General features: G+C 41.2%; 1 protein-coding gene and 1 pseudogene across 3 annotated transcripts in view; one reads left to right on the top strand and one right to left on the bottom strand.

The window, feature by feature from the left end:
- The window catches only part of ILRUN (inflammation and lipid regulator with UBA-like and NBR1-like domains), a 112,704-nt gene that overhangs the window by 72,034 nt on the left and 15,981 nt on the right, over window positions 1-24,689 (top strand). Inside the window, exon 4 of one of the 3 annotated variants that reach the window (XM_059076450.2) lies at window positions 16,066-16,394. The exons of 1 other annotated variant lie outside the window; for it this stretch is intronic. In XM_059076450.2, coding sequence (XP_058932433.1) covers window positions 16,066-16,394 — 329 coding nt within the window. The remainder of the gene's footprint in view (window positions 1-16,065; window positions 16,395-24,689) is intronic. One more of the 3 variants, XM_059076451.2, reaches the window with a different exon arrangement.
- On the bottom strand, window positions 3,635-3,805 carry LOC131763828 (small ribosomal subunit protein uS14-like; annotated as a pseudogene).

Below are 24,689 nucleotides of genomic sequence, written 5' to 3'. Positions count from 1 at the left end.
CTACATACTATATGATTCCAACTATATAACATTTTGGAAAAGGCAAAACTGTGGAAACAGTGGTTGCCAGGGGCTAGGGGAGGGAGGGATGAATAGGCAGAGCACAGAGGATTTTTAGGGCAGTGAAACTATTCTGTGATACTATAGTGGTGGAAAGATGTCATTGTACATTTATTAAAACCCATAGAATGTGCAACACAGGAGTGAACTCTGACAAACTATGGACTTTGGGTGATACTGATGTGTCTGTGTAGATTCATCAGTTGTAACAAAAACACCATTTTAATGTGGGATATTGATAGTAAAGGAGATTTCATGTATGTGGAGGCAGAGAGTATATTCTCAATTTTGCTGTGAACCTACATCTTCTAAAAATAAAGTCTGAAAAATAATGAAGTAAAAAAAAAAATGAAGTCTATTAAAACTTATTTTCAATAATAAAAAATAGTAAACACTAGGAAATAATAACTTTCTAGGTCAAATGGTGTCTGAAGGGGCTTTCCGAGATATGCAGTATTTTAACTAAAAAGATTCAGATTGGTGACAGGGTATCACATTTCCAGATGGCAGTAAATAAGCATAAACTCTGGTTGAGCATGACTAATGCAGTTTGGCATGAGTTGAGGGTTCCGTGTACAAAAGAGTGGGAGGTAGATTGAAGGTGATGGTACTCTGAAGAATATTTACACCCACAGGTCATCTGGAAGAGAGATGAGTAGCAGAGTGTCATGGCCCAGACTAAAAGGCCCAATGCACTGTACCTCTGCTGTGAGAGGGTGGCGAGGGTGGTGCCCTTTGTAGGATTGGGAAGTCCCAATGGCCATGAGTGAGTCCCAAGACCCCATGTGTGTGGATGCTGCTACTTCAGTCTAGAGATGAATAGTCATTCGTTCCCTCAAAGCTCTGTGCCCAGATTCAAGCCAGGAAAATTTTTGGCCTGTTAATAAGGGCCTGCAGTGGAAATGAAGAGGAAGGCGTACTTAGGAAGATTGGGTAGGACGAAAAAGATGAAGAAAGTGAAAAATGAGAAAAATGAAAGGAGAATGAAGAAACATTTAAGAAGTTCTGCTTTGTCTCTGTCTGACTCTGACTTGTCAGTGAATGTGATGTCTGTAATGTAGTTCTCTTTGGAGAGAATGTTGAGGGGGAGGGGTATCTATTTTCTTTGTTTTGCTAGTTCTCACATTGGTCCAGCTAGGATGATGATGTTGACTGGGAGCAGTTTCCCTGAAGCCAGAAACAAAGCCCATCCTCTTTTAGGAGGAGGGGGAAGGGAGAGTTGATGTAGTACATTATCAGAGATCTCACCAAGGATAACTAATTACCATCAGTAATGCTGTTTTACCCTTTTTGTCCATAATTATGTCAAAGGTAGCGTTTGAGTTTCTTAAAAAAGACAGACGGGGCTTATGTCTTGTTATTATGCTTTTTAGTATTCAAAACATACATAGTACCTCTGCAGAAAGATATCAGAGTCCTAAGTTAAACCTTACTTTAAAGCACATGTACCAAGAAGAACAGACTTTTTTCTCTCTTTTTTTAATGGAACTACTTAAGGTTGAATTAAGGAAATCAGTTGCTAGTCTAAAATTTGACTTTCTGGTTCTTGAACTAAATACTTGGAAGTACTTCTTCTATTCAAATATTCTATTTTAAATTACCCTTTGGTAAAAATACTATAGATATGAAGAAGATCTTCATATCTTGACACACCAAGTGTGTCACAATCAGATTGGTTGAGAAATGCAGCAGAAGTAGTGAAGGAATGAGAATTCCAGCCATTTTTCTCCCTATTTGCATGTAAAATGGACAATATTTAAATGTTAAGCCCTTTTATCCAGTGTTACTTTTAAGTGCTTTTCAAAGTTAATGCAAAACGATTGTTAAATGCCAGTTTTAATCTGTATATTTTTTGCCACTTACATATGTTTGGCTCTTAATGTGCCATAGTTTTGATTCCCTGTGTTACCCTTAAAACATAATTATACTTTGAGATTTAAATTAGCAATTTAAGTTGCTTAAACGTACTTTCATGCTATATTTTCTGCAATTGTGCTATCATCCACTCAGTTATACTTTATTAGTAGGCTATAAAATTTCAAATTATTAAGATGTTAATATTTCCATCTTTTCTGCCAGGAATAGTTGTCTGCATAAGTACACTCTTTTTCCTGGTTGGTGGAACACTCAAAACTGACCAGGGGTTGGAGGAAAGTGCTGCCTGATGTTATAGATAAGTACTAGTCCAGGAGTTAATAGATATGACCTCTGGTTTTGATTCGGCCACATAATATATTAGTGATCGACCTCGAGCAGCTAATTTAAAGTTACTGGGCCTCAGGGTTTTGTTTGTTTGTTTGAATTGTGGTGAAATACACATAACAATTTACCATCTTAACCATTTTTAAGTATACAGGTCAGTGGCATTAAGCTTGTTCACATTGTTATACAGCCATCATCACCATCTATCTCCAGAATGCTTGCAAAACTGAAACTCTGTACCTATTAAATAATGACTCTTCTCCATCTCCCTCCAGCCCCTGACAGCCACCATTCTACTTCCTGTCTCTGAATTTGACTATCTGGGTACCTCATATAAGTGGTATCACACAGTTTTTGTGCTTTTGTGACTGGCTTTTATTTCAGTTCATGTTAAAGGTTCATCCAAGTTGTAACATGGCTGAGAATTTTCCAACTTTACAAGACTGAATAATCCATTGTATGTATATCACAGTTTTAAAATAATTTATCTATCAATGTACACTTCGATTGCTTCTACCTTTTGTATTATGAATAATGCTGTTATGAAAATGAATATACAAATATCTCTTTGAAACTCTGCTTTTATTTTTTATTTATTTATTTTTTTTGCGGTACACAGGCCTCTCACTGCTGTGGCCTCCTGTTGCGGAGCACAGGCTCCAGACGCGCAGGCTTAGCGGCCATGGCTCACGGGCCCAGCCTCTCCGCGGCACGTGGGATCCTCCCGGACCAGGGCACGAACCCATGTCCCCTGCATCGGCAGGAGGACTCTCAACCACTGAACCACCAGGGAATCCCTGAAACTCTGCTTTTAGTTCTTTTGAGTATATACCTAGAAATGGGATTGCTGGACCATATGGCAATTCTATTTTTAATTTTTTAAGGAAATGCCATACTGGTTTCCATAGTGGCTGTACCATTTTACCCTCCCACCAGTGTGCAAGGGTTCCAGTTTCTCCACATCCTTGCCCAGACTTGTTATTTTCTGTTTTTTTTGACAGTAGCCATCCTAATGAGTGTGAGGTAGTATCTCATTTATGGTTTTGATTTGTAGTTCCCTAATGATGAATGATATCGAGCATCTTTACCTGTGCTTTTAGGTCCTTCAATTTGTTCAAGTCCTTTGCCCATTTTTCCCTCCATCGTGAATACATTTATATAACTGAGGGCAAATAAGCCACATAATTTTGAAGATGAATCCATTGAGAAGGTAATAGTAAATTTTTAAAAGGAGATTTCTATAGTCAGTTGACTATTCCATTCACATTAAAACTCTGAAAATTGAAAAAGGTTTTTGTTTTTGTTTTAATGTACAAAGAGCTAGCATTGTTTCTCTGGTAGATGTCCTGGATGACCCATTCAAGAAGTTGGCTTAGTCCAACTTAATGAAGCCTATATCCTTCATGTACTGTTGGAAACACTGGTGGTACATATTGAGACTGTACTTTTGGATCAGACTGTGCAGATTTGAGCAGATGCAGCAAGAGCAAGAACCCTGGCCTGATTTTCTTGGATGGCTCCATTAGAGCTGCTGGCGACCCATCTTGCTTTCTCGTATTCAGCGAGGCAAAAGGCCCTTTGCCCATTTTAAAATCAGGCTATTCGTTTTATTTTGTAGGAGTTCTTTATATATTTTGGATATTTGCCCATTATCAGATACTGATTTGTAAATATTTTTTCCATTCTGGTGTTTGCCTTTGCGCTCTGTTGATTGTGTCCTTTGAAGCACAAAAGTTTTAATTTTGATGTAGTCTAGTTTATCTTTTTTCTTTGGTTGCTTGTGCTTTTGGAGTCAAATCCAAGAAATCATTTCCAAATCCAGTGTTGTGAAACTTTCCTTCTGTTTTCTTCTCAGAGGTTTAGATCATACGTTTAGATCTTTGATCCATTTTGAGTTAGTTTTTGTATATGGTGTAAGGTAAGGATCCACATTCATTCTTTTGCATGTGGATATCCAGTTTTCTCAATACCATTTGTTGAAAAGTCTTCCCTTCCCCATTGAATGCTCTTAGTATTCTTGTCAAAAATCATTTGATCATAAATGTGAGGGTTTATTTTTGAGCTCTCCATTCTATTCCATGGTCTATATGTCTGTCTTTCTGCCAATACCACACTATTTTGATTACTGTAGTTTTGTAGTAAGTTTTGAAATCAAGAAGTATGAGACCTCTAACTTTGTACTTCTTTTTCAAAATTATTTGGCTCTTAATGATGCTGAGATCAGTCAAAGGGTTCAAGTGGTGACAGCCTGATCCCTCCAAAGGTCTTCCCTATCAACCAACCTTTTGTCTCATGGTTTTCTTCATTGATTATTGCCTGAATCATTTCAATTAGGGATTACAAAGTGGCAATTTTTTCCCACATATATTAGCTAGAGTAGTTTTGGGTGGAGGAAACTTTTATTTATCAACAATGACTTATTTTCCTGAAATTCAGTTTTACAAATAAGGCTAGATTAAATGCTTAATTCTTTACCTTTAATTGCCAGTGTTTTAGGGTAAGGGTTTGGTGCTTTACTTACTTTCAGTGAAACTAGTGAATGAAGAGGAGGATTAAAGATTATATTCCCTTTTTATAGGTTTCATAAACTCTTAGATTTTATATAGGAAACTTGTTTTACTGTCATTGGTAGAGTCCTCCAGCGACAGTTAGACATAGGCAATCATCAGACATTACTCTTAGCATTGAATCTGACTTCCAACAGTGCAACACAGTAAACTTTTTTTTTTTTTTTTTTTTTTTGTGCGGTACTCGGGCCTCTCACTGTTGTGGCCTCTCCCTTTGCGGAGCACAGGCTCCGGATGCGCAGGCTCAGTGGCCATGGCTCACGGGCCCAGCCGTTCTGCGGCATGTGGGATCTTCCCAGACTGGGGCACAAACCCATGTCTCCTGCATCTGCAGGCGGACTCTCAACCACTGCTCCACCAGGGAAGCCCTAAACATTATTTTTTTAATGTCGCACTGCTAAGTACTTCTGAATAAATAATTTTCTGTTTTTAAAAAATAATTTCTATTTATTGAGCACCTATCCTGTGTCTATCACCATCCTAGGAAAATTATTTTTAATCTCCAATTCTTACTTTGTCCCCCTTTGACCTAGTGTGTTGGGTTTTTTTTTTTCTTGAGTATGTAGAACATTGCTATGATCCTAAGTCTCAATTTAGGAATGATATATTTAGAAAGGTCTCCCTCCCATTCTGTCCCCTTCAGAATGTGCCTTCTTCCTCCTATAGGTGCTCACTTTTATTTATTCATTTATAGATTATCCATTCAGTGTTGCATTTTGTTTTGTTTTGCAGACACCAGCAAATGTATATAAATGTGTCCTTTTTCTTACAAAGAAGTGTCATAACTATAGATATTGATCTGCATCTTACTTTTTTTCAGTTCATAATTATATTCTAGAGATCATTGTAGAAATATTCCTTTTTATGGCTGTGGCGTATCCCCTCAGGTAGATATGTCTTCATTTTTCTAGCTTATTCCCCACTGATGGACATTTGAGTTATTTTAAACTTCTTCCAATATAAAATAAAAAAATTTTTTTAAATCCTTTGGAGATGTAATATTGGCACACATTATTGTTTTACATGCCTTGAAACAATAACTATAGATTGGATTGATTAAAAAAAATTTCTTGCTTTTACATATAATGTAATATTAATTTTCCTCCTCCAGCTTCTTCCCCGTTTCTCTGCTCTCTTTCATAGCAGAAGTCCTTTGAACATTTAGTATCAGTAATGGCTATCTCTACCTCCTGTTTCCTAGTCTCACGAATTTTTTATGTTCAGGCTTCTGTCCCTATCACTCCACTAAAACTGCTGCTCTTTTCAAAATCACCAGTGACCTGCATGATACTACATCCAGTGCTTTGTTCCGAGTTTTCAGCTTACTTGATTTATTAGCTGCATTGGTCCCACTTAATAACTCTGTTTTCCTTGAAACTCTTTTGTCATTAGGCTTCTAGAATACTGTATACTCCTGGTTTTTCTTTGTTCTTGGGGCTGCTCCTCCTCTTTCTTTTTTTGACCTCCTTATCATTGAATTCACTCCTCTTTCCTTCTGTTATCAGCTGGTGGGGAGGGCAGTTGTACAGGAAGGGAAGACTGGTAGGAAGGGGTGGAGTCTCTGCTTCTAGGAGTTGAGGCTGGGAGGAGGAAGAGAGGAAGGCATCTGGGTTCAGAGATCACCTGAAAGAAGCCTGTAGTCTGACAAAATCAGATAGACCTACGTGGTGAGGGAAGGCACTCCAGGTGATCTGTGGGATGCCGTGTGGTAAGAGGGAGGAGGGAAGCAGCTTCTGTAAGGTTGGGTTCCTGCTGAAGGATTCTGAGGAAGTTCTAGGGAAGTGGGATCAATTTTGGATTGGCTGCTGTTTCTGAGGCAGGACTAGAAGTGAGGATTAATTAGGGCTTGGGTGCTATCGTGGGTGGCCGTTGAGTATCGTTAGTAATAGATGACTGTAACAAAGCTGGTCTGGGGGCGTCGTTGGTAAGAAAGCGGTAGCCACTCAAAGAGAGGGTCATAACATTTTACAACTGCTGTATGACCTTGGGAGAAATAGTGTTTCCTATTATCTTTGTACCTGCCTTTATCTGTGTCTGTCCTCCCAGCCCAATTAATGGCAATTTTGTTTTTTTTCTCCATTCTGAGCTGATTTCATCTTTTGTCTCAGACATGTTTTCACTGTTTGTTTCATGGCACTGATTTTACTGGGTTTGGGAAGTAGGGATCCTTATTTCCTCAGACCTGAAGTAAATAACTAAGTGATTCAATGATCGCAATTACCTGCACCCCCACACCCACCACATACACAAGTTAAGGCAAAAGCTCATGTTTGTTTTTTTTTTAATTTTTATTTTTGTCTGCATTGGGTCTTCATTGCGGTGTGGGTGCTTCTCTTGTTGCGGAGCATGGGCTCTAGGCACGCAGGCTCAGTAGTTGTGACTCACGGGCTCTAGAGCACAGGCTCAGTAGTTGTGGCACAAGGGCTTAGTTGCTCCACGGCATGTGGGATCTTCCTGGACCAGGGATTGAACCCCTGTCCCCTGCATTGGCAGGCGGATTCTTAACCACTACGCCACCAGGGAAGTCCCTCATGATTATTAAATAGGGCATGATTTGAAAAAATTGTGAAGAGGAGTAGTCTCTTTTTTGTTGCCATTTCTGCTTTTCTTTCTGGGCCCCTCTTCCTATTATGGGCACTGGGGACTCTTCACTATATTGTCTCATCCAGGCTTCCAGTGCTCTTTCCTGGGTTTCTCTTTATCTTCTCCCCTTTGTGAACTTGTGCCCGTTAATCTGATAATGGAGTTAACGTAGCTTAATATGTTCCTTTAGGGGGCATTTGCATTTGAAAATGAAATTCCTGAGAATAATATGAAACTAAGGAATAAGTCTTTAATGCACACTGTGGCAAGATGGGGTGGGGAGTGAGAATGGGTAGGGAAGCAGAGCTGAGTAGAGGCAGCCCTTCAACAGTCACTCTGCTGTAGATGGGGCCTGGGCCCCAGAAACCAGGAGTTGTCCTCTGAGGAGCTAATGAACTGGGTGGAGTCTGGCTATCCCATCTTCCCCCATAGATGCTGAGGTAGGTGCTGTGTTCATAGATAGTGAAAGTATCTGAGTGCCTGGGCAGGTGTCATGAGAGCCAGGCATGTGTTGAGTAAACAGTGTAGAAAAACAGACTGGAAGTTGAGACTGGGAAGAGACAGACACAAAAATGAGATACTCATAATGTTGATCTTTGCACTACTTACTGTCGGGGCATGTTTCAGGCCACTAGTTTACCAGTGCTTAGACTCTCTCCTTTCAAGCCTCTCTCACTGAAGCTAGGCAGCACATATCCAGCCTTCCTACTCTAGAAGTGAAATGTGAGCCTGTAGCTTGTAGCCCAAAAGCTGACTAGAGCCTGTTTACCTCTACAGACCCAAGTTGTTTCTTAATTCTCAGGGGAAATGTGGGGTTCCTGTTGTGCTATGAAGATGAGTTGAGCTTTAGGAAGGATTTGAATTCGCACCCTCCAAATCTAGAAGTGGCCTCCCTGGTAATCTTGTAGGTACATGCAGGCTAAAGCTAGCCTGTGTCTCCTGGTACTCTTACAGCTCTTAGGGACAAGCCCAAGGTAGTTGCTCTAGAGATCAGAAGCCTATAAGATTTCAGTCCTAACCACAGTTGGAATTACTTTGAGGGGTCCTTGTAAACTGGATTTTTGAAGGTGGTGCTTTCCCGAGTCCCCTACCCTTTCCCCTTCGGAAACCCAGACCAAGCGGAACCTATTAATGTGGCAATTTATTGCTTGCTTTTTGCGGCTTCCATTTGCATCTTCTGTGGGCCAGAGGCAGGCTCTGGAACTAGTCAGGCAGCTTCAGCCGAACATCCACATCAAGATGGTTCATTTGCGCAATCATTGCTGTTCCCCCTGTTCGAAGACTGATAATGTCCTTACTGCACTGCTGAGAAGGGGTTGCACTGGAAGGGCAAGATCTCCCTGCAGATGGGAATGACTCGTGTGTCCAGTTGATGATGTGGTTTTTTTGAGGCCTCTGAAGAATTGAGCACGTGACAGCCCCTCCTGCCTGCCCTGCTACAACCTTGTTCTACCCCCTGCTAGATCAAAGCACTCTCCTTTATAGTCACTTCACTACAGAGAGAATTGTTTGTGTTGGCTCCGTTACAACTTTACCTCTTAGTGTTTGAAAGTATACGTTTTTGATGCTATACCAATTTCTTTTAGTAAACTTTACTTTGGAACAATTTTATATTTACAGTAAAGTTTCAGAGTTGATACAGAGTTCCCATATACACAGTTTCCCCCATTGTTAGCATCCTACATAAACGTGGCACACTTGCTAGAATGAAGACATCAACATTTGTACATTACTATGAACTCAACTGCAAACTTTATTTAGATTTCATCAGTTTTTCCACTCAGGACTCTTCTGTTCCAGAAACCAGTCTAGGGTCCCATATTGCACTTAGTTGTCATGTCTCCCAGTCTCCTCTGGTCTGTGACAATTTCTCAGTCTTTTCTGTGTTTTTCATGACCCTTGATAGTTTTGAGGAATACTGGCAAGTATCCTTTATATAAAGTATCCTTTATAACAGCGGACCTCAACCTTTTTGGCACGAGGGACCAGTTTTGTGGAAGACAATTTTTCCACGGACAGGGTGGGGGGCTGTGGTTTTGGGATGATTCAAGCACATTACATTTATTGTGCACTTTATTTCTGTTATTATTACATTGTAATATATAATGAAATAATTATACAACTCACCATAATGCAGGATCAGTGGGAGCCCTGAGCTCGTTTTCACTTGCCACTCGCTGATAAGGTTTTGATATGAGTCTGCAAGCAGTTGATTTATTATGGTCTCTGCAGTCAGACCTCTCTGCTGTTGATAGTCTGTATTTTCAGCCTATCCCCAGCGCTAGCATCACAGCGTCAGCTCCACCTCACATCATCAGGCATTAGATTCTCATAAGGAGCACACAACCTAGATCCCTCGCATGCACAGTTCACAGTAGGTTTCATGCTCCTATGAGAATCTAATGCTGCCTCTGATCTGACAGGAGTTGGAGCTCAGGTTGTAATGCGAGCAGTGAGGAGTGGCTGTAAATACAGATGAAGCTTTGCTCACCTGCCAGTCACCTCCTGCTGTGCAGCCCAGTTCCTAATAGGCCATGGACAGGTACTGGTCTGTGGCCTGGGGGTTGGGGACCCCTGCTTTATAATGTCCCTCAATCTGAGCTTATCTAATGTTTTCCACATGGTTAGACTGATGTTATGGGTTTGGGGAAGAATACTGTGAAGGTGAAGTGCCCTGTTGGGGTGGAGGGTACTTGATATTTGCATAACATCACTGCTGATATTAACCTTGGTCATTAGTTTGAGTAGTTTGTTTGCCAGTTTCTCCACTGTAAAGTTACTCCTTTTCACTTTTCCTGCTATCACTAAGATAGAGTGGGTTGGAGGGTGTGTAGAATTTTGTTACTTTTTTTTTTTTTTTGCGCGGTACGCGGGCCTCTCACTGCTATGGCCTCTCCTGTCACGGAACACAGGCTCCGGATGTGCAGGCCCAGCAGCCATGGCTCACGGGCCCAGCCGCTCTGTGGCATGAACCTGCATCCCCTGCATTGGCAGGCAGACTCCCAACCACTGTGCCACCAGGGAATCCCAAATTTTGTTACTTCTTGAAATATTTATTTATTTATGCCCTACTGGGTCTTGCAACATGTGAGCGAGCTCTTTTTAGTTGCAGCATGTTAACTCTTAGTCTCGGCATGCATGTGGGATCTAGTTCCCCAACCAGGGATTGAACCCAGGCCCCCTGCATTGGGAGTGCAGAGTGTTACCCACTGAACCACCAGGGAAGTCCCTGGGGGGTGTATAGAATTAAGCTCCACCTCTTGGAAGGGAGAGTATCTTTATATATTTTTTGGAATTCTTTGTAAGGAAGTTTGTCACTTCTCCTTCATTTATTTATATAACTGTGGACTCATAGTTAATAAATATACTCATGTATATTTATTTTATAGTTGGAGTTACAGTCCAGTGCTACATTATTTATTTTGTTGCCCAGATTGTTCCAGCTCCAGAGGGAGCTCTTTCAGGTGGCTCCTGTATCCCTGTAACCTGCCCCTATCCTTTTGTGTTTTGACCACTTCCTTACTTTCTGGTACAACAAGATGTTCCAGGCTTTTCTTATATTTCCATGCTCCAGCCCTAGAATCAGCCATTTCTCCAAGAAGCCCTTGTTTTTATTGGAGAGTAGTATTTAGAAACTACTACTGAGCACTAGGTATGTTCATTGCTATGGGGGTATCATTACTTCTAGGCCATCTTAGCAGATAGAGCTAGATAATATATGTATACATACTAACCTTTGTATACAGACATATCTATAATTGTTTCTGTGTTTTCGTTTATATTGATATCTCTGGCTTTAATCCAGTACCACAGGGTTTATTTTAGAATTTCTTCTTTGCTTGCTTTCCTTTAATATCCTTCTTTGATAACGAAAAACCTTGCTCCCACCATCCATTTACTTATTTGTTCAACCCAGTATACCTGTAGCCGTACTGTACATATATTGTAACCTATATTCCCACAAGAAACAAATTTACCGGTTCTAATATTGTACTGTTTTTAACAATTCTATTTTAGTGGACAAATCATAGGTGCTTGTTTACATTTATTATGATGTGATTTGACCCATGATGCTAGCTTTTAGATATATGCAAATGTTTTTAATATTCTTACCATAATCTGAGATGTCTTTGTATGTCAGCATGTTTGATTAAGATTATGGACTTGGGCTCAAAGTGAAATATTTTCCTTTATTCTACACTTCTCATAGTCTAAACTTAAGAAATAAAAGGTTATGTTCTCTCTTCAGTAATTTATTACACATTTCTACAAAAGGAAATGTATACTTATTATTAATAAGGTTTGTACTTATTATTAAAGGTTTTATCATATGTAAAAAGGACAAGTTGAATGAAATAGTATTTACAGTACCTTCTAGCTCTAAAGTTCTGGCTCAGGTGCTTTTAAAAAATTACTTTAAGGCAAGACATTCTAAAATTGGTTTCTCCATTGGCTTACTAAGCCCTGACTGTGTAGGCTTGGCACTTGGTTTTACTTTCTTGGCTACTTTTCTAGGACACCATTCTTGTTTCATATGTCTGTCAGTAAAGATACTAAAATGGGACTGACTTAACTATAGGTTTCATTCCCTGGGCCACTTGGCTTCCCAAATTCCTGTTGGGAGGAAACAAGTATGGGTTTAAAAAGCTATACTAAGAGCTGGAAGTTCTTGGTCATCATCATGGTCAACTTCTAACTTGAAGTCTGATCTTAGGCCCATCACTTCTACCTCCAGACCTCAGATCCTTCATCTAGAAAGTGAAGCAGTTTCGTTAGATGACCCCTAAGATTCCTTACAGCTGTGATTTTATCATCAGCAATAGTGAAATATCTGGCTGCCAGTTTTAATCTCAGTAATTAAGGTGTTCTGGCAAGAACTGGAAATGGTCAACCTCTGAAATAAGCTTATTGGGCTCATCTTCATCCTTCTTATTGTTTGATTAAAAGAAACCCACACACACTATGTGTGGGATGAACACATTCCGAAATGTGAGGTCTATAGGTAGTACCTGGAGGGCTCAGATAGTACCATGTAGAAGGCATGGTGTACTGTTCATAATGGCCCATCATGATAGTAACTTTGGAGGATCAGAACTGGAATTTTAATTATTGGTGTTTATAAATCAGTGACTTCTTAAGTGACATTCCTTGTACAGCTACTACGTAGAATCTGTGAACAGTACAGAAAAATAGCCAAGGTGAAGAGAGTGTGGTGGCTTTAAGTATGATAAGGCCCAGTGAGTTCTATTAAAGAAGCTTTAGTTCTCAAAGCCAGGGGGGAAATGTCATTAGTCTCATACTGCTAACAGCCTTCAGAACAGTCTGTCCTTTCTCATAAGCATTTAGTTTCCTGAGCTAAGAGAGCAAAGCCTATTACCTATAGCTGAGTATGCTAAACATACCATGTATTTACAAAAGGACTTTGGAAAACAGATGAGTGGAAGACAAAAGTAGGAATTAATGTACTGTAAGACAAGGCATATCCGCTTGGAAGAAATGAATAGTAGAGTGAAGGAATGTTACCTTTGGTTAGAAAGCCTAGAATAAGAGAGCACAGAATGAGTGTCCCTCAGGCTGCCTGCCATTTAATTGTTCTGTTTTTGTTTTTGTTTTTGCGGTACGTGCGCATCTCCCGATGCGGAGCACAGGCTCCTGACGTGCAGGCTCAGTGGCCATGGCTTACGGGCCCAGCCGCTCCGCGGCATGTGGGATCCTCCGGACCAAGGCATGAACCCGTGTGCCCTGCATCGGCAGGCAGACTCTCAACCACTGCGCCACCAGGGAAGCCCCCTATTGAATTGTTTTTTAAGGCCCATATCATATTGGGTTATGAAATTGGTGAGCAAGTCTTGAAAGGAAATCACCTGACCCACCATTACTGGCACTGTTACAGATTTCTAAGTGAAATGGTACTCTGCCTGTCTTTGTTTACAGTGTTAAATCATCAGGTTGAACTTTATTTTTTTTTCTAATAAATTTTTAAATTTTTATTTATTTTTGGCTGCATTGGGTTGCTCTGCGTGGGCTTTCTCTATTTGTGGCGAGGGGGGGGCTCTTCTTTGTTGCGGTGCACGGGCTTCTCACCGCGGTGGCTTCTCTTGTTGTGGAGCGTGAGCTCTAGGTGCATGGGCTTCAGTAGTTGTGGCTCGCAGGCTCTAGAGCTCAGGCTCAGTAGTTGTGGCGCACAGGGTTAGTTGCTCCGTGGCATGTAGTATCTTCCTGGACCAGAGCTTGAACCCGTGTCCCCTGCATTGGCAGGCAGATTCTTAACCACTGTGCCACCAGGGAAGCCCAGGTTGAACTTTTATGATACTACTTTTATGATACTAGTTTACGTAAAGCTTCACATTTGCTTTAATGGTAAGTGTGTCTGGCTGGGATGGATGCCCATTCCTGTGATCCATACTTGTGTTGCTAGTGGCTTTCTTCCTCTCCACAGGAGGTAGAAAGAGTTGCTCATTATAGAAGTGAACAGTAGATGTCACTGCATCTCTACTTACTAAGTTTTTGGCTCATAGCTGTTTGGATACAACCAAGTTCTTAATACAGCTTCCAAATCACTAACCTTAAATCGAGTATTTATGGCTATCTGACACTTAAGATCCCCTTCCTCAGCTGTAGAACCCAGATTGAAAATTGAGAACAAACACAGCCCACGAGAGTTTTCCTTAGTTTCCTTCAATTTCCTTTTTAGTGTATTTGTTCTAGACATATATTATACAGTAGTCCCCCACTTATCTGTGGGGCATATGCTCCGAGACCCGTTGTATGGATGTTGAAACCACAGACAGTACTGAACTCTATATATACTGTGTTTTTTCCTATACATACCTACCTATGATGATAAAGCCTAATTTACAAATTAGGCACAGTAAGAGATTAACAACAATAACTAATAATTCAGTTGAACAGTTATATAACAATATACTGTAATCAAAGTTATGTGAATGTGGTCTCTCTCTCTGAAAATATCTTATTGTCCAAATTTAATGCCTTTTCCATCTTAACTAAGCACTTATCACTCACTGTGGCTCTCACTTTTGCAGTTTGAAGTGCGACAGCAAAACTGGCACAAGTTTCCTTTTTCCTTCTTCACAACTTGATGGATAGAAGATTTGTTACCATAGGTTTTAGCAGCCTTATTTAGCATATGATTTTTTTCTTTCCTTATTCAGTTGAGAACTTTCACCTTTTCACTTGAAGCCCTTTACAGCTTCTCTTTGGCGTATCTGAAGTGCCAGCATCGGTACTCTTGCGCTTTGGGGCCATTATTAAGTACCATAAGGGTTACTTGAATACGGGCAGTGCCATACGCGATTGTGATTGTCGATCTGATAACCTAGATGGCTACTAAGTGACTAACGAGTATCACGTGGATAAGATGGACAAAGGGATGTTTCACATCTAGATAGGATGGAGCAGGACAGTGAGAGATTTCATCAAACTATTCAGAACAGTGTGCAATGTAAAACTTAAGAATTGTTTACTTCTGGCACTTTCCATTTAATATTTTTGGACCACCATTGACATGGGTAACTGAAACCATGAAAAGTGAATCATGGGTAAAGGAGACTACTGTATTTCCATGTAGCTAACTGATGAAGTTTTATCTGCCTTTTCCTATCAACCTTATACTACTTATTTAGGAGCTTGAACAATTTTTCATATTTGTTTTCAACAAGGTTCACACTTAAAAGCTTCTTGGCCTTTCTATAGCTTGCTTTTTGAAAACCTTCCATCAGGAAAGTAGGTGCCACTGTTCTCTGAATTGAGGTGCTGAACATCAAATTGAAGTGCCGCTTACTTTATTCATTTCTTTTTGAACCCATGGCTTTGACAGTTGAGGAAATAAAGAACTGAATTATGACTAAAAGTCCTATGGTGCATCTTTCAAAACAAATCTCTTATGGTTTCAATGTTGATGGTAGGGTTTCCCTATCTGACAGAAGGGCAAAGTTGGTATTAAATTGGATTATTTTATCAATAGAAAGTGTCAGGCATACTAAATTTTGGTATCTTTTGAACACATAGATGGTGAAAATAGCCAGGGTGACATCTGTTCTAATACGTCAGGATTAGTGCTGGCTTACACCTGTGTCCTGGTGTAATTAATAACTCCCTCTTTTACTCTCAGTTGTCCTAGTTTGGGCAGGTCACTCTGAATTGCCCCAAAGTTGGGGGTGGTTGATAAGTTGCAGTTTAGTAATTATAAGCATTTTTTTTGACTCGAGTTATGCCTGCCCTGAGTTTTCTGAGTTAACCATGTACAAAATAAAGCAAAAACCACAAAGACCTTGTAATTCTGGAAAACTAGCTTTTGGGTTTCTATATATTGATCATTGTTCTCTGGAGTAATGATTTCCAAAATATGGTTATACATCAAAATCAACTAGTAACCTTTTTACAGATAATTTCATGGGTCTCACCACAGACCTCTGCTGAATTTGTACCAGAGTATGAATTTGACATTACCAAAAACGTAGAACTGCATGCAATGCAAATGTACTGGATAACTTTGTCAGTAAGCTTCTAAACTAGCATGTAGAGGAACATTTCTTCTTATGGTTTGGGTGGTGTTTGGGGTTCTCTGTGGTGGCTGCTTTGAGCCTTGAGGGTATGCCTGGCATTGACATGAATTGCCTTTTTGTTTCAGATGTCATCTGGGTCATTCTCAGTGTGGAGGTGGGTGGACTTTTAGGAGTAACGCAGCAGCTGTCATCTTTTGAAACGGAGTTCAACACACAGCCACATCGCAAGGTAGAAGGAAACTTCAACCCGTTTGCCTCTCCCCAAAAGAACCGACAATCAGATGAAAACAACTTAAAAGACCCTGGGGGTTCCGGGTTCGACTCGATCAGCAAAAACACATGGGCTCCTGCTCCTGACCAAACCGAGCAAGATGAGAATAGACTCTCACAGAACTCTGTAAATCTGTCCCCCAGCAGTCACGCAAACAACTTATCAGTAGTGACTTACAGTAAGGTAGGTGCCCTCGGAGAAGAGGAGAAGGGGTAGGTGGTGGGCCTTGGGATTTGTGATACTCCTTCATGGCAAACCTAGAAGCCTAGAATGTTCTTTAAGACTGCTTAGCTCTCCTGCCAATGCAACAGCACAAAACCTACCCCTTCTCCCCTCCCCCCTCCCCCATCTCCATGTCCTGTGGATGTTACTCCATCCACATTTATAATTTACTGCTGTCTCTCTGCTCTGGTTTGGGTGCTGAAAGAACAGAGTTCTTTACCTTTAGCATTAGAAAAAAAAAAGTAAAAGAAAGTCAAAATATCACCAGCCATTCTTCCACTGTAAATGTATACCAAGTGTAGAGCAACAGCACACCTTTGGAATTTGTTCCTACTGTGTTTATTTGGTTTTGGGTGGGGTGTTTTTCCTGAGGGAATAGACAAGCTCAATTATTTATCCTAATGTTGTTGTACCCTATCCAAATGTTGTTGGGCTTCCACTTTATTTACCTAGTTTGTGTGTCTTCTTGTTGATGTCTTTCCATTCTCTTATGGCCTATCTACCTCCTCACCTACAACCTGGAGTGGCCCAAGTGATATTTTGACTTTTCACGTGTGAGGAATAAGTGAGAGAATTGTTTGTTGAGTTAATCATGATTTTAAATATTCTGATTGTTCTAAGACAGTCTTCTAGGTGTTTGATTTCTTGATCTGTTTCGCTATGCTTGCTGATTAAACAGCACCTTCCATACTCCACCAAGGTGACTGTGGTTCCTGGTTGTTGGTTTTGGTAGGTTGAATAAAGCCCTGATGCTAAGCACTAACCGTTGTAGGTGATTTGTGTGGCAGGGCCTGTGAACATTCGTGTTCATTCTTCTCTGATTAATAATATGGTGTATTAGGCCCAGCCTCCCACGTATATAATTGTATAACTGTTAAGTCTTTCCTTGCTTCGTGTTGGCATTCACCCTCAAATTTTTAAAAATAATGTTTATTTGAGGGACAACTCGCTCTGTTGTAAGAATGGCATTTTTCTGACCAGTGCTTTATATGTGGTCTAGATCCAGAGGCAAATTAAGAAAAGAAACTTGGTGATGTGAATTCTCTTTCTCCACAGGGTCTAGTAAGAGGGACTTCATTCAACAGTAGTGCAACAGGATTGATTTATTGGTTGGATGGTCATTATAAAGTATTGTGTGCAATCACGTTAGTCGTACAGGATATAAGAGAAGTAAATTAGCAAGGCAATAAATGGCTTATATTTGAGGAAGGACTTCACATCTTAACACTCTAACAAAAGATTTTCCACTAAGTTCCTATTGCTCCAGATTTCTCTTCCTTAAATTTAACCCTCCAGGGTATGACTGTTCTGGGTGGTATAGGCCCTAGGCTAAGCATGCCCTGTTAGAAGGAGAACTTTAGGGCAGTTGAGTGTAATGGGAAGATGAGAGTTGGAGGACGCAAAACCAGTTGCTCCAGTGCTTTCTATAGTGGAAGGCCCTTCACCCAACTGTGAACTCCCTGGCTCAGCTATCACTGTAGTCTTAGGAGAGGGCTGGTGTTCCTCGCCAGTGCACTGCACTCGTTTTCCTGAGTTGTGAGCCTGGTAGTTGTTTTTCGCTCCTTTAGGGCTTTAGGGACTGAAGCCTTTTAAGTCTGTCATTGCCCTGGGCCGGGGTGGGGTGGGGGTTGTCGGAATGGATTACCTACCAGCCTTAATTGAGGTCCTGCCATGCTGCTCTTTTTTGGAAGGGCTGGGCTATGGTGAGGCTATTGAGATATTTCTTGAGGTTGATGAACTCATGGTGTGTTATGTAATTCTTTTCATGAACTCTGTAGAATCATTTAGAAATAGCATTTGCAAGAACCACAGAGAAAAGGTTCTCATTGGAGACGATGTACAAGACTGTTGCCTATAGTGCATTGAGAATGTGACACTTGGACCCCAAAGAGAAATCAGAGACTCCTTTTCTTCTTAAGTTAAGCAGTCCTCTTAAAGCAAGTCCTCTGAAAGAATTTCTGGCTAAAGTTGAGTCAGCTCCACCTCTTAGGGCTCCTTAGAAATGGGATAGGGTATAGACAGTTATCAGTAAGTGTTTATTAACACATTTTTGCAGTGATGTACAGAGCAGTGTAGATTATTGAGGAAGGAAACTTGAAGAGTAAAAGAAGTTATCCCTACCAACCAGCAGCTCATAGTACAGTAGGGGAGATGAAACATGCATACAATTCAGTCAGAGTCAAGGTGAAGTATGAATTTGGTCAGTAGAGCACAGCACAGTCAAAATGTATAATTTGTGTTCATGGCTGGAGGTTATAGTTACGGAAGGCAGAGATGAAGTAGAGGTGGAGTTGATGGAAAGGGCTTTTCAAAGAATGGACAGATTTGGAAAGACAGGAAGGATGATGGTAGGAGAACAGTTGAAGTGCTGAGGGCAGAATACTGAGTAAGGGATGTGTGGTCAGGAGATATGGGTGACGGACAGTGGGAGATACATTCAGTTGGTTGCAGTGTGTTCCTTTGGGTGAAGTAATTTGATGAAAAAATTTGGGTGAAATAATTACAAATGGCTTCGAAAAGAATTGGGACTATACTTAAATGAATACCTTAAAGCAGAGATAATTCATGATTCTACGCATTTGTGTTTGGCTTGAGAATGTAGATTTATTTATTTTTAAAGGCAAGGGTAATTGAAGTTCTGAAGAGCTATAAGTGGTGAGATCAGGTATATACTAGAGTTATTTTTTAACCGTTCCTATGTGCCAGGTAAGTGCCAAGTACTTTACATGTATCGTCTTCATATTTTGATAAGAAAATAAAAGCTCCGAGGGGCTAAGTAACTTACCCCAGTCTCACACAGCTAGCAAGAGGCAGAGCTGGGATTCACATCCAGGCACCACGTTACTAAAGGTATTAGTAGGTGAACCTGGGCTTTCCTTAGATCTTCCTGTTGGGATGGAGGCTGTGTTGAGCGAAAGCATTAACTGGGTTGATGACCAGTGTCATCAAGGTGTGAAAGAAGCAGAGTTGAAATAAGATAAGTGTCTCTAATGTAAACTGAGGATTGCCTGTGGCATCTTTTTTTTCTGAAGAGTTCCCCTGTTTGTTGAGTCTTTAAAGTAGTGATTTCTTTTTCTGGTTGATAAAAATAAAACTTTTAAAACTCTCAGGGTGTACCAACCATGTGGGGTTAATAATAAATAGCCCTTTTTATTTATGAGTGAGTGGAAAGGATGAGAGCCCCCTAGAGCGCTAGAGTTGGGGCAAGTGTGTTCAGTTCACACCAGGTGCCATCTTTATTGGATGGGTTGGAGGAGTACCTGATGCCATGGTATCAGGGATCACTGAGTTGGCAATAGATTTGATTTAGTCTAAAGAAATTCCCTGTCTGCACTGAAGGCTGGGAAAGAACATGATGCTCTTGGAAGCCCATGACCACAGTTTTAGTAGGCTGCTGCCTCCATAGTTACAGTTTAACTTGCTAAGATTGGTAGGATGAAATGAAAAGATTGCTTCATGCACCTTATGTGAGGGCTGGGTGAATGTCAACATAATGGCCCATCTGTCAGTGCCAGGAACTAGACACCCCTGGAGCCCTTCCCCAGCTACCCTTGAGTAACCCATAAGCTCTCTGGACCCAGTGCTCTGTGCCACAGGCAGGGGTGGGGGGGGAGAGAATGGGGGAGCTCTGGGTGGGAATGCCTGCCCCAGCTCCATCCCACAACATCCAGAGGGCCTGGGCCCTCCCTGTGTGAGAGCTGTCAGAGGGAGTCAGAAAGGTGAGCAAGTATATGATGACCTGCTCCAAGGATTCATAAATCTGACTCCATGCTTTTGTTAAAGATTGGCTGGCCTCATTGTCAGCTCGGTTGTGGCTGACCTGTCCCAGGTGAACAATCAGACCAAGTATTGGTGAAGGTTAGGTGCTGTTTTAATGAATGCTTTTTATGTGATTAGCCCAAGAACCTCTGAAGACAAACAGTCACAGTAGGGTAGGTGTTCACTCGGTGGACTCAAGGCTAGTCTTGCCATGAATTTCTAACTGTGACTCATCTCTGGAGGCTGGGACAGCTTCTGTTTGGACAGTGGTACAGTAGCAAAAAACAATCTGTAGAGGTGTGGAAGGAGAAAATAAGTTGTATTGAAATTAGGTAGTTCTTTTTCCTACTTGCCAGTAATTTTCAAAATTTCTCAATGTTTTCTAAAGAAGGCCTTACAGAGGAGTAAGACACCAACGAAATGGTCTTATTCAGGACAACTGGGAATAAGAGTGTGACACCAGAGTGTTCTTCAGGACAACCCAAATGCTTTGCTTCCTTTCTCTAAAGAGTAATGATTTACACTGCGGGAGCTGAAAAGAATCCCAAATTCACTTATTTTGTTACTTGGACTATGTGTCTTATTTTGTGTTTGCTCTTATATATATTTTTTTTAATGTTTGGAGCTGGTGTTTGTCATATACTCCTCCTTTAAACTGATTACAGCCAGAGCCACTGTTATTACTTCCACCAAGTGCTGGTTCAGAAGGAGAAACGTGTTATTATCTTCGGAAGAGGTTCCTCATGCTTGTCAAGCGTCAGCCACTGCCGAGTGCCATCTGCCCTGCCTGCACCTGCTCCTCCTCTCTCTCTCTGACAATCACCCTTTAGTGTGTTTTGGATCTGGAGCTAGAGAAGTTAGTCTGCTTTTATTATATCAGAAATCAACTCTCTTCTAACCTGCTTCTGTCTGTGTTGACTAAGGCATGGAAGAGTTAATTTCTCTCTGTTTAGGTGAAGGTTTAGAAATGTAGTAGAGGTTACAGGGAGAGGTTTGGAAAAGGCAAATATTTTGCTATATGGGCCTGAGGATGTAATGGCTGTGGATCTTATTATCTACTTTGAAGTAGCCAGTCAGTTTAACATAATTATAAGGGATGCGTTTAATAAGGATGGGCCCAACATCTGCTCAGTTCAGAGCACACTGAATTTGACCCAAAGGCAGGTGGTTGGTGTCCTTAGCTGAGCTAATGGCAATAGAGGGCAGTATAACCTTCCCACTGCCATGAAACCTGAGTCTTCGTTCTCAGGCACAGACCCTTTCCCTGAAAGGTTTAAAGATGGCTCAAAGAGAAGCTGGAAGGAAAACTCGTGTCACTTGATATTCTATCCAACTTGTGTTCTCCTCTGGCAAGGGACAGGTAGCAAATGCACATTACTCCCAGGTGGGGGCCACGGGATTGCAATAATCAGAGCTGTAAAGCTACCGTTCATTAAGCACTTACTATGTGCCAGGCACTGTGCTGAGGATGCTGAGGATTTTTTAAATTTAATTTTTATTGTTAAAATTGTCAATGTACATAATTTTAAGGAGTCAAGTAGATCTACAAACTTTATTACAAAAAACGCTAGTCCCCTCCCTGCCTCCCAGCCCCCAGTATTTGTTCCCCAGAGGCAGAGGCAGAGGCAGCAGTTTGACATGCATTACTTCATTTAGTACACACAACAGAACCATGATACAGGCACTGTCATTATCCCTATTTACAGCTGCTGAGACTTGAGGTATACAGGTTCCATGACCTGCCCAAGGTCATGCAGCTAGAAAGTGGTAAAACAAGGATATGAACAAAACCAGTTGTTTTTGACTCCTGAGCCTGCTCTCTTAACGATCCACTACATTGCTTCCTAGTTACACATAGTGTTCAGGTACATATTTTTATCAGCTGAGCTGACAGCTGTGGGCTAGGGAGAGCATGCATGCTTTCTGTAGTACACTGCTACATTTCAAATGAGGATCAAGCCAATTATTGGCCAGCTATTACGTGACTTCTCTACTGCTAAACCCCTTCTCTCCACAAGCTATCATCTATGGAAGCTACAGAAATCAGCCTTTCTCTCCAGCCTCTATGAATGGAAAAGATTCCCTAGAACCTCCGTGATCACTTGGGTTTAGATTTTTGGTGACATTGAAATTTCCATTAACTCACTTTTGTGACAACAGCACCTATACCTCTTGAAGTCACCTGTCTATTCCTGATTGTGGCCAAAAGGTACAGTCTCTGGAGTTTTTCATTTTTCTGTAATGAATTTAACATTTCCCTTTGAACATACTTAGTATTTTAAAACTAGAACATACTTAGGGGCGATCTCACTTCCTTTAAAGCCAGATTTAGTTTCTGCAAAGGCTATCTGGAGAAAGAATATTTTACAGTCAGTACAAGTCCTGAGGTAGAAGTTCACCTGGTTTGTTCAAGACCAGAGTGGGTAGGAACAGGGTAGAGGGAAATGAAGTCAGGGGATGAAAACCAGATCATGGAAGGGTTTGTGGGCCTTTGTGAAGCTTTGGGCTTTTGCACTGAGGGACAGAGGGAACCACTGAAGTATTTTGAGCAGAGGGGTGATGTGGTCTGACTTCATGCCAGAGAGTAAAAGGAACACTCTCTGCCTCTCTGTGGAGAGTACAGGGCAAGGATAGAAGCAGGGGACCAGTAGGGAAGTTAGTGCAATCATCTAGATAAAGAGAATGGGTGCTTTGGACCAGATTGGTAGCAGCAGAGGTAGGAGAGGTCTGTGTCTGGATCTTGTTTGTTAGCTAGAACTAACAGGATTTTCTAATGGGTTGGAAGCGGGGTGTAAGAGGGAATAAATGATGACACCAAGGTTTTTGGCCTGAGCAACTAAAAGGGTAAAATTGCCATCCACGGAGAGAGGAAAGGCTATGGTAGAGGTGGGGAGAGATCAGGAATTCATTTTGGGTGCATTGGCATCCAAATGGAGGTATCAAGTAGGGTGTTGTATATCCAGATTGGATATAGAGTTTAGGAGAGAGGGTTTGGGTGGAGATAAAAAATTTGGGAGTCATTTAATGTGGATGGTATCTAACGCTATAAGCCTGGCTGCAATCCACAAATTGATGAGTCTATGTAAAGCAGGGTTTTCTCAACCAGCAGAGTAAGCCTATTGACATTTTAGGCCGGATGAGTCTTCTTTTGCTGCAGGGGGCAGTGGGGTATGGATCTTATGCATTGTAAGATGTTCAGCAGCATCCCTGGCCTTTACCCACTGGATGCCAGTAGTACCTCCCTAGCCCCAAGTGTAAGAGCCCAAAACATCTCCAGACATTGCCAAATGCCCCCTGGGGCAGGGGCAAAACTTCCCTACTTGGAAACCACTGGTATAGATGGAGAAGAGGTCCAAGGACTGAGCTTAATGCTATCTGTCTAACATGTGAAACTGCTGTTACTCAAAGCACCTCTACTGCATTTATTCTTATTCTTAATTCACGACACTCTTGTGACTTTTGTAGTTAGTTGTACTCTTCATTTGACAAAACAATAAGGAAGTTGTAAGTGACTTGCTCACATTCACACAGCAAATTGGGGGTGGGCCATGGGCTGGAACCCAGGGAACCCAGTTGGAGTCTAGTGTTCTTTTACACCACACTATGCTGAGGCTTGCTGGCAGAAGCAAAGTTTGTTTGCTGTTCTCTGAAGGTAGTTTATACACTTAGTGTCAGGTTGTAGAGACCTTTTTCATCTTCGGGAGCTACAAAAGAATTTGTGACCAAGAAGGAAGCAGTGCCCGGCAACTGAGGAACCTGCCCCTGTTCACTGGCAAATTAGCATGTTCTGTACAGAAGGGGTTTGCCAGTAGACTCTGGTTTAATGATATTAAGATGTCTCTCTTTTGAGGAACCAGCAAAGTCCTCCCAGCCTTGTTGGTGTTTGCATTGGCATGGGTCATGTGTGCATTTTAAAAATAAATTAAGCAAACACTGTGAGCCTTAGAAAATGTCTTTTGTTGTTTGTAACATTACTGTCTGACTGAGAATAAAAAGTATCTCCAGGAACTCTCTCTTCTGTACCTCAACAGCTTCAAAGTGGAACATTCAGCTCTGTCTTCTTTACTTTGGGACTCTGAGCATTGTTTTAGGCTGAGCTGATACTGGGCAGTCTTGTACCTGAAACAGAGCTAGTGTTCCCAAGATAGCATATTTTACTTCAGTTTTAAGGACGTATTCTTTTCCCTGTACTCTGAATTTAGCATTTTAATTTCTGCTGAAAATTCTCAAAGTGGGACGGGTGAAATTCAGACAGATAAGTATAATTCAAAAGTATGAGGTTACATAGCCTTATCCAGCAGAGGGCAGACAGCAGAAGCAAGAAGAACTACAGTCCTGCAGCCTGTGGAACAAAAACCACATTCACAGGAAGATAGACAAGATGAAAAGGCAGAGGGCTATGTACCAGATGAAGGAACAAGATAAAACCCCAGAAAAACAACTCAATGAAGTGGAGATAGGCAACCTTCCAGAAAAAGAATTCAGTACAATAAGAGT

Source organism: Kogia breviceps, chromosome 10 (assembly GCF_026419965.1).
Source record: "Kogia breviceps isolate mKogBre1 chromosome 10, mKogBre1 haplotype 1, whole genome shotgun sequence".
NCBI classification, from domain to species: domain Eukaryota; kingdom Metazoa; phylum Chordata; class Mammalia; order Artiodactyla; family Physeteridae; genus Kogia; species Kogia breviceps.
This window is presented reverse-complemented; position numbering and strand designations above follow the sequence as displayed.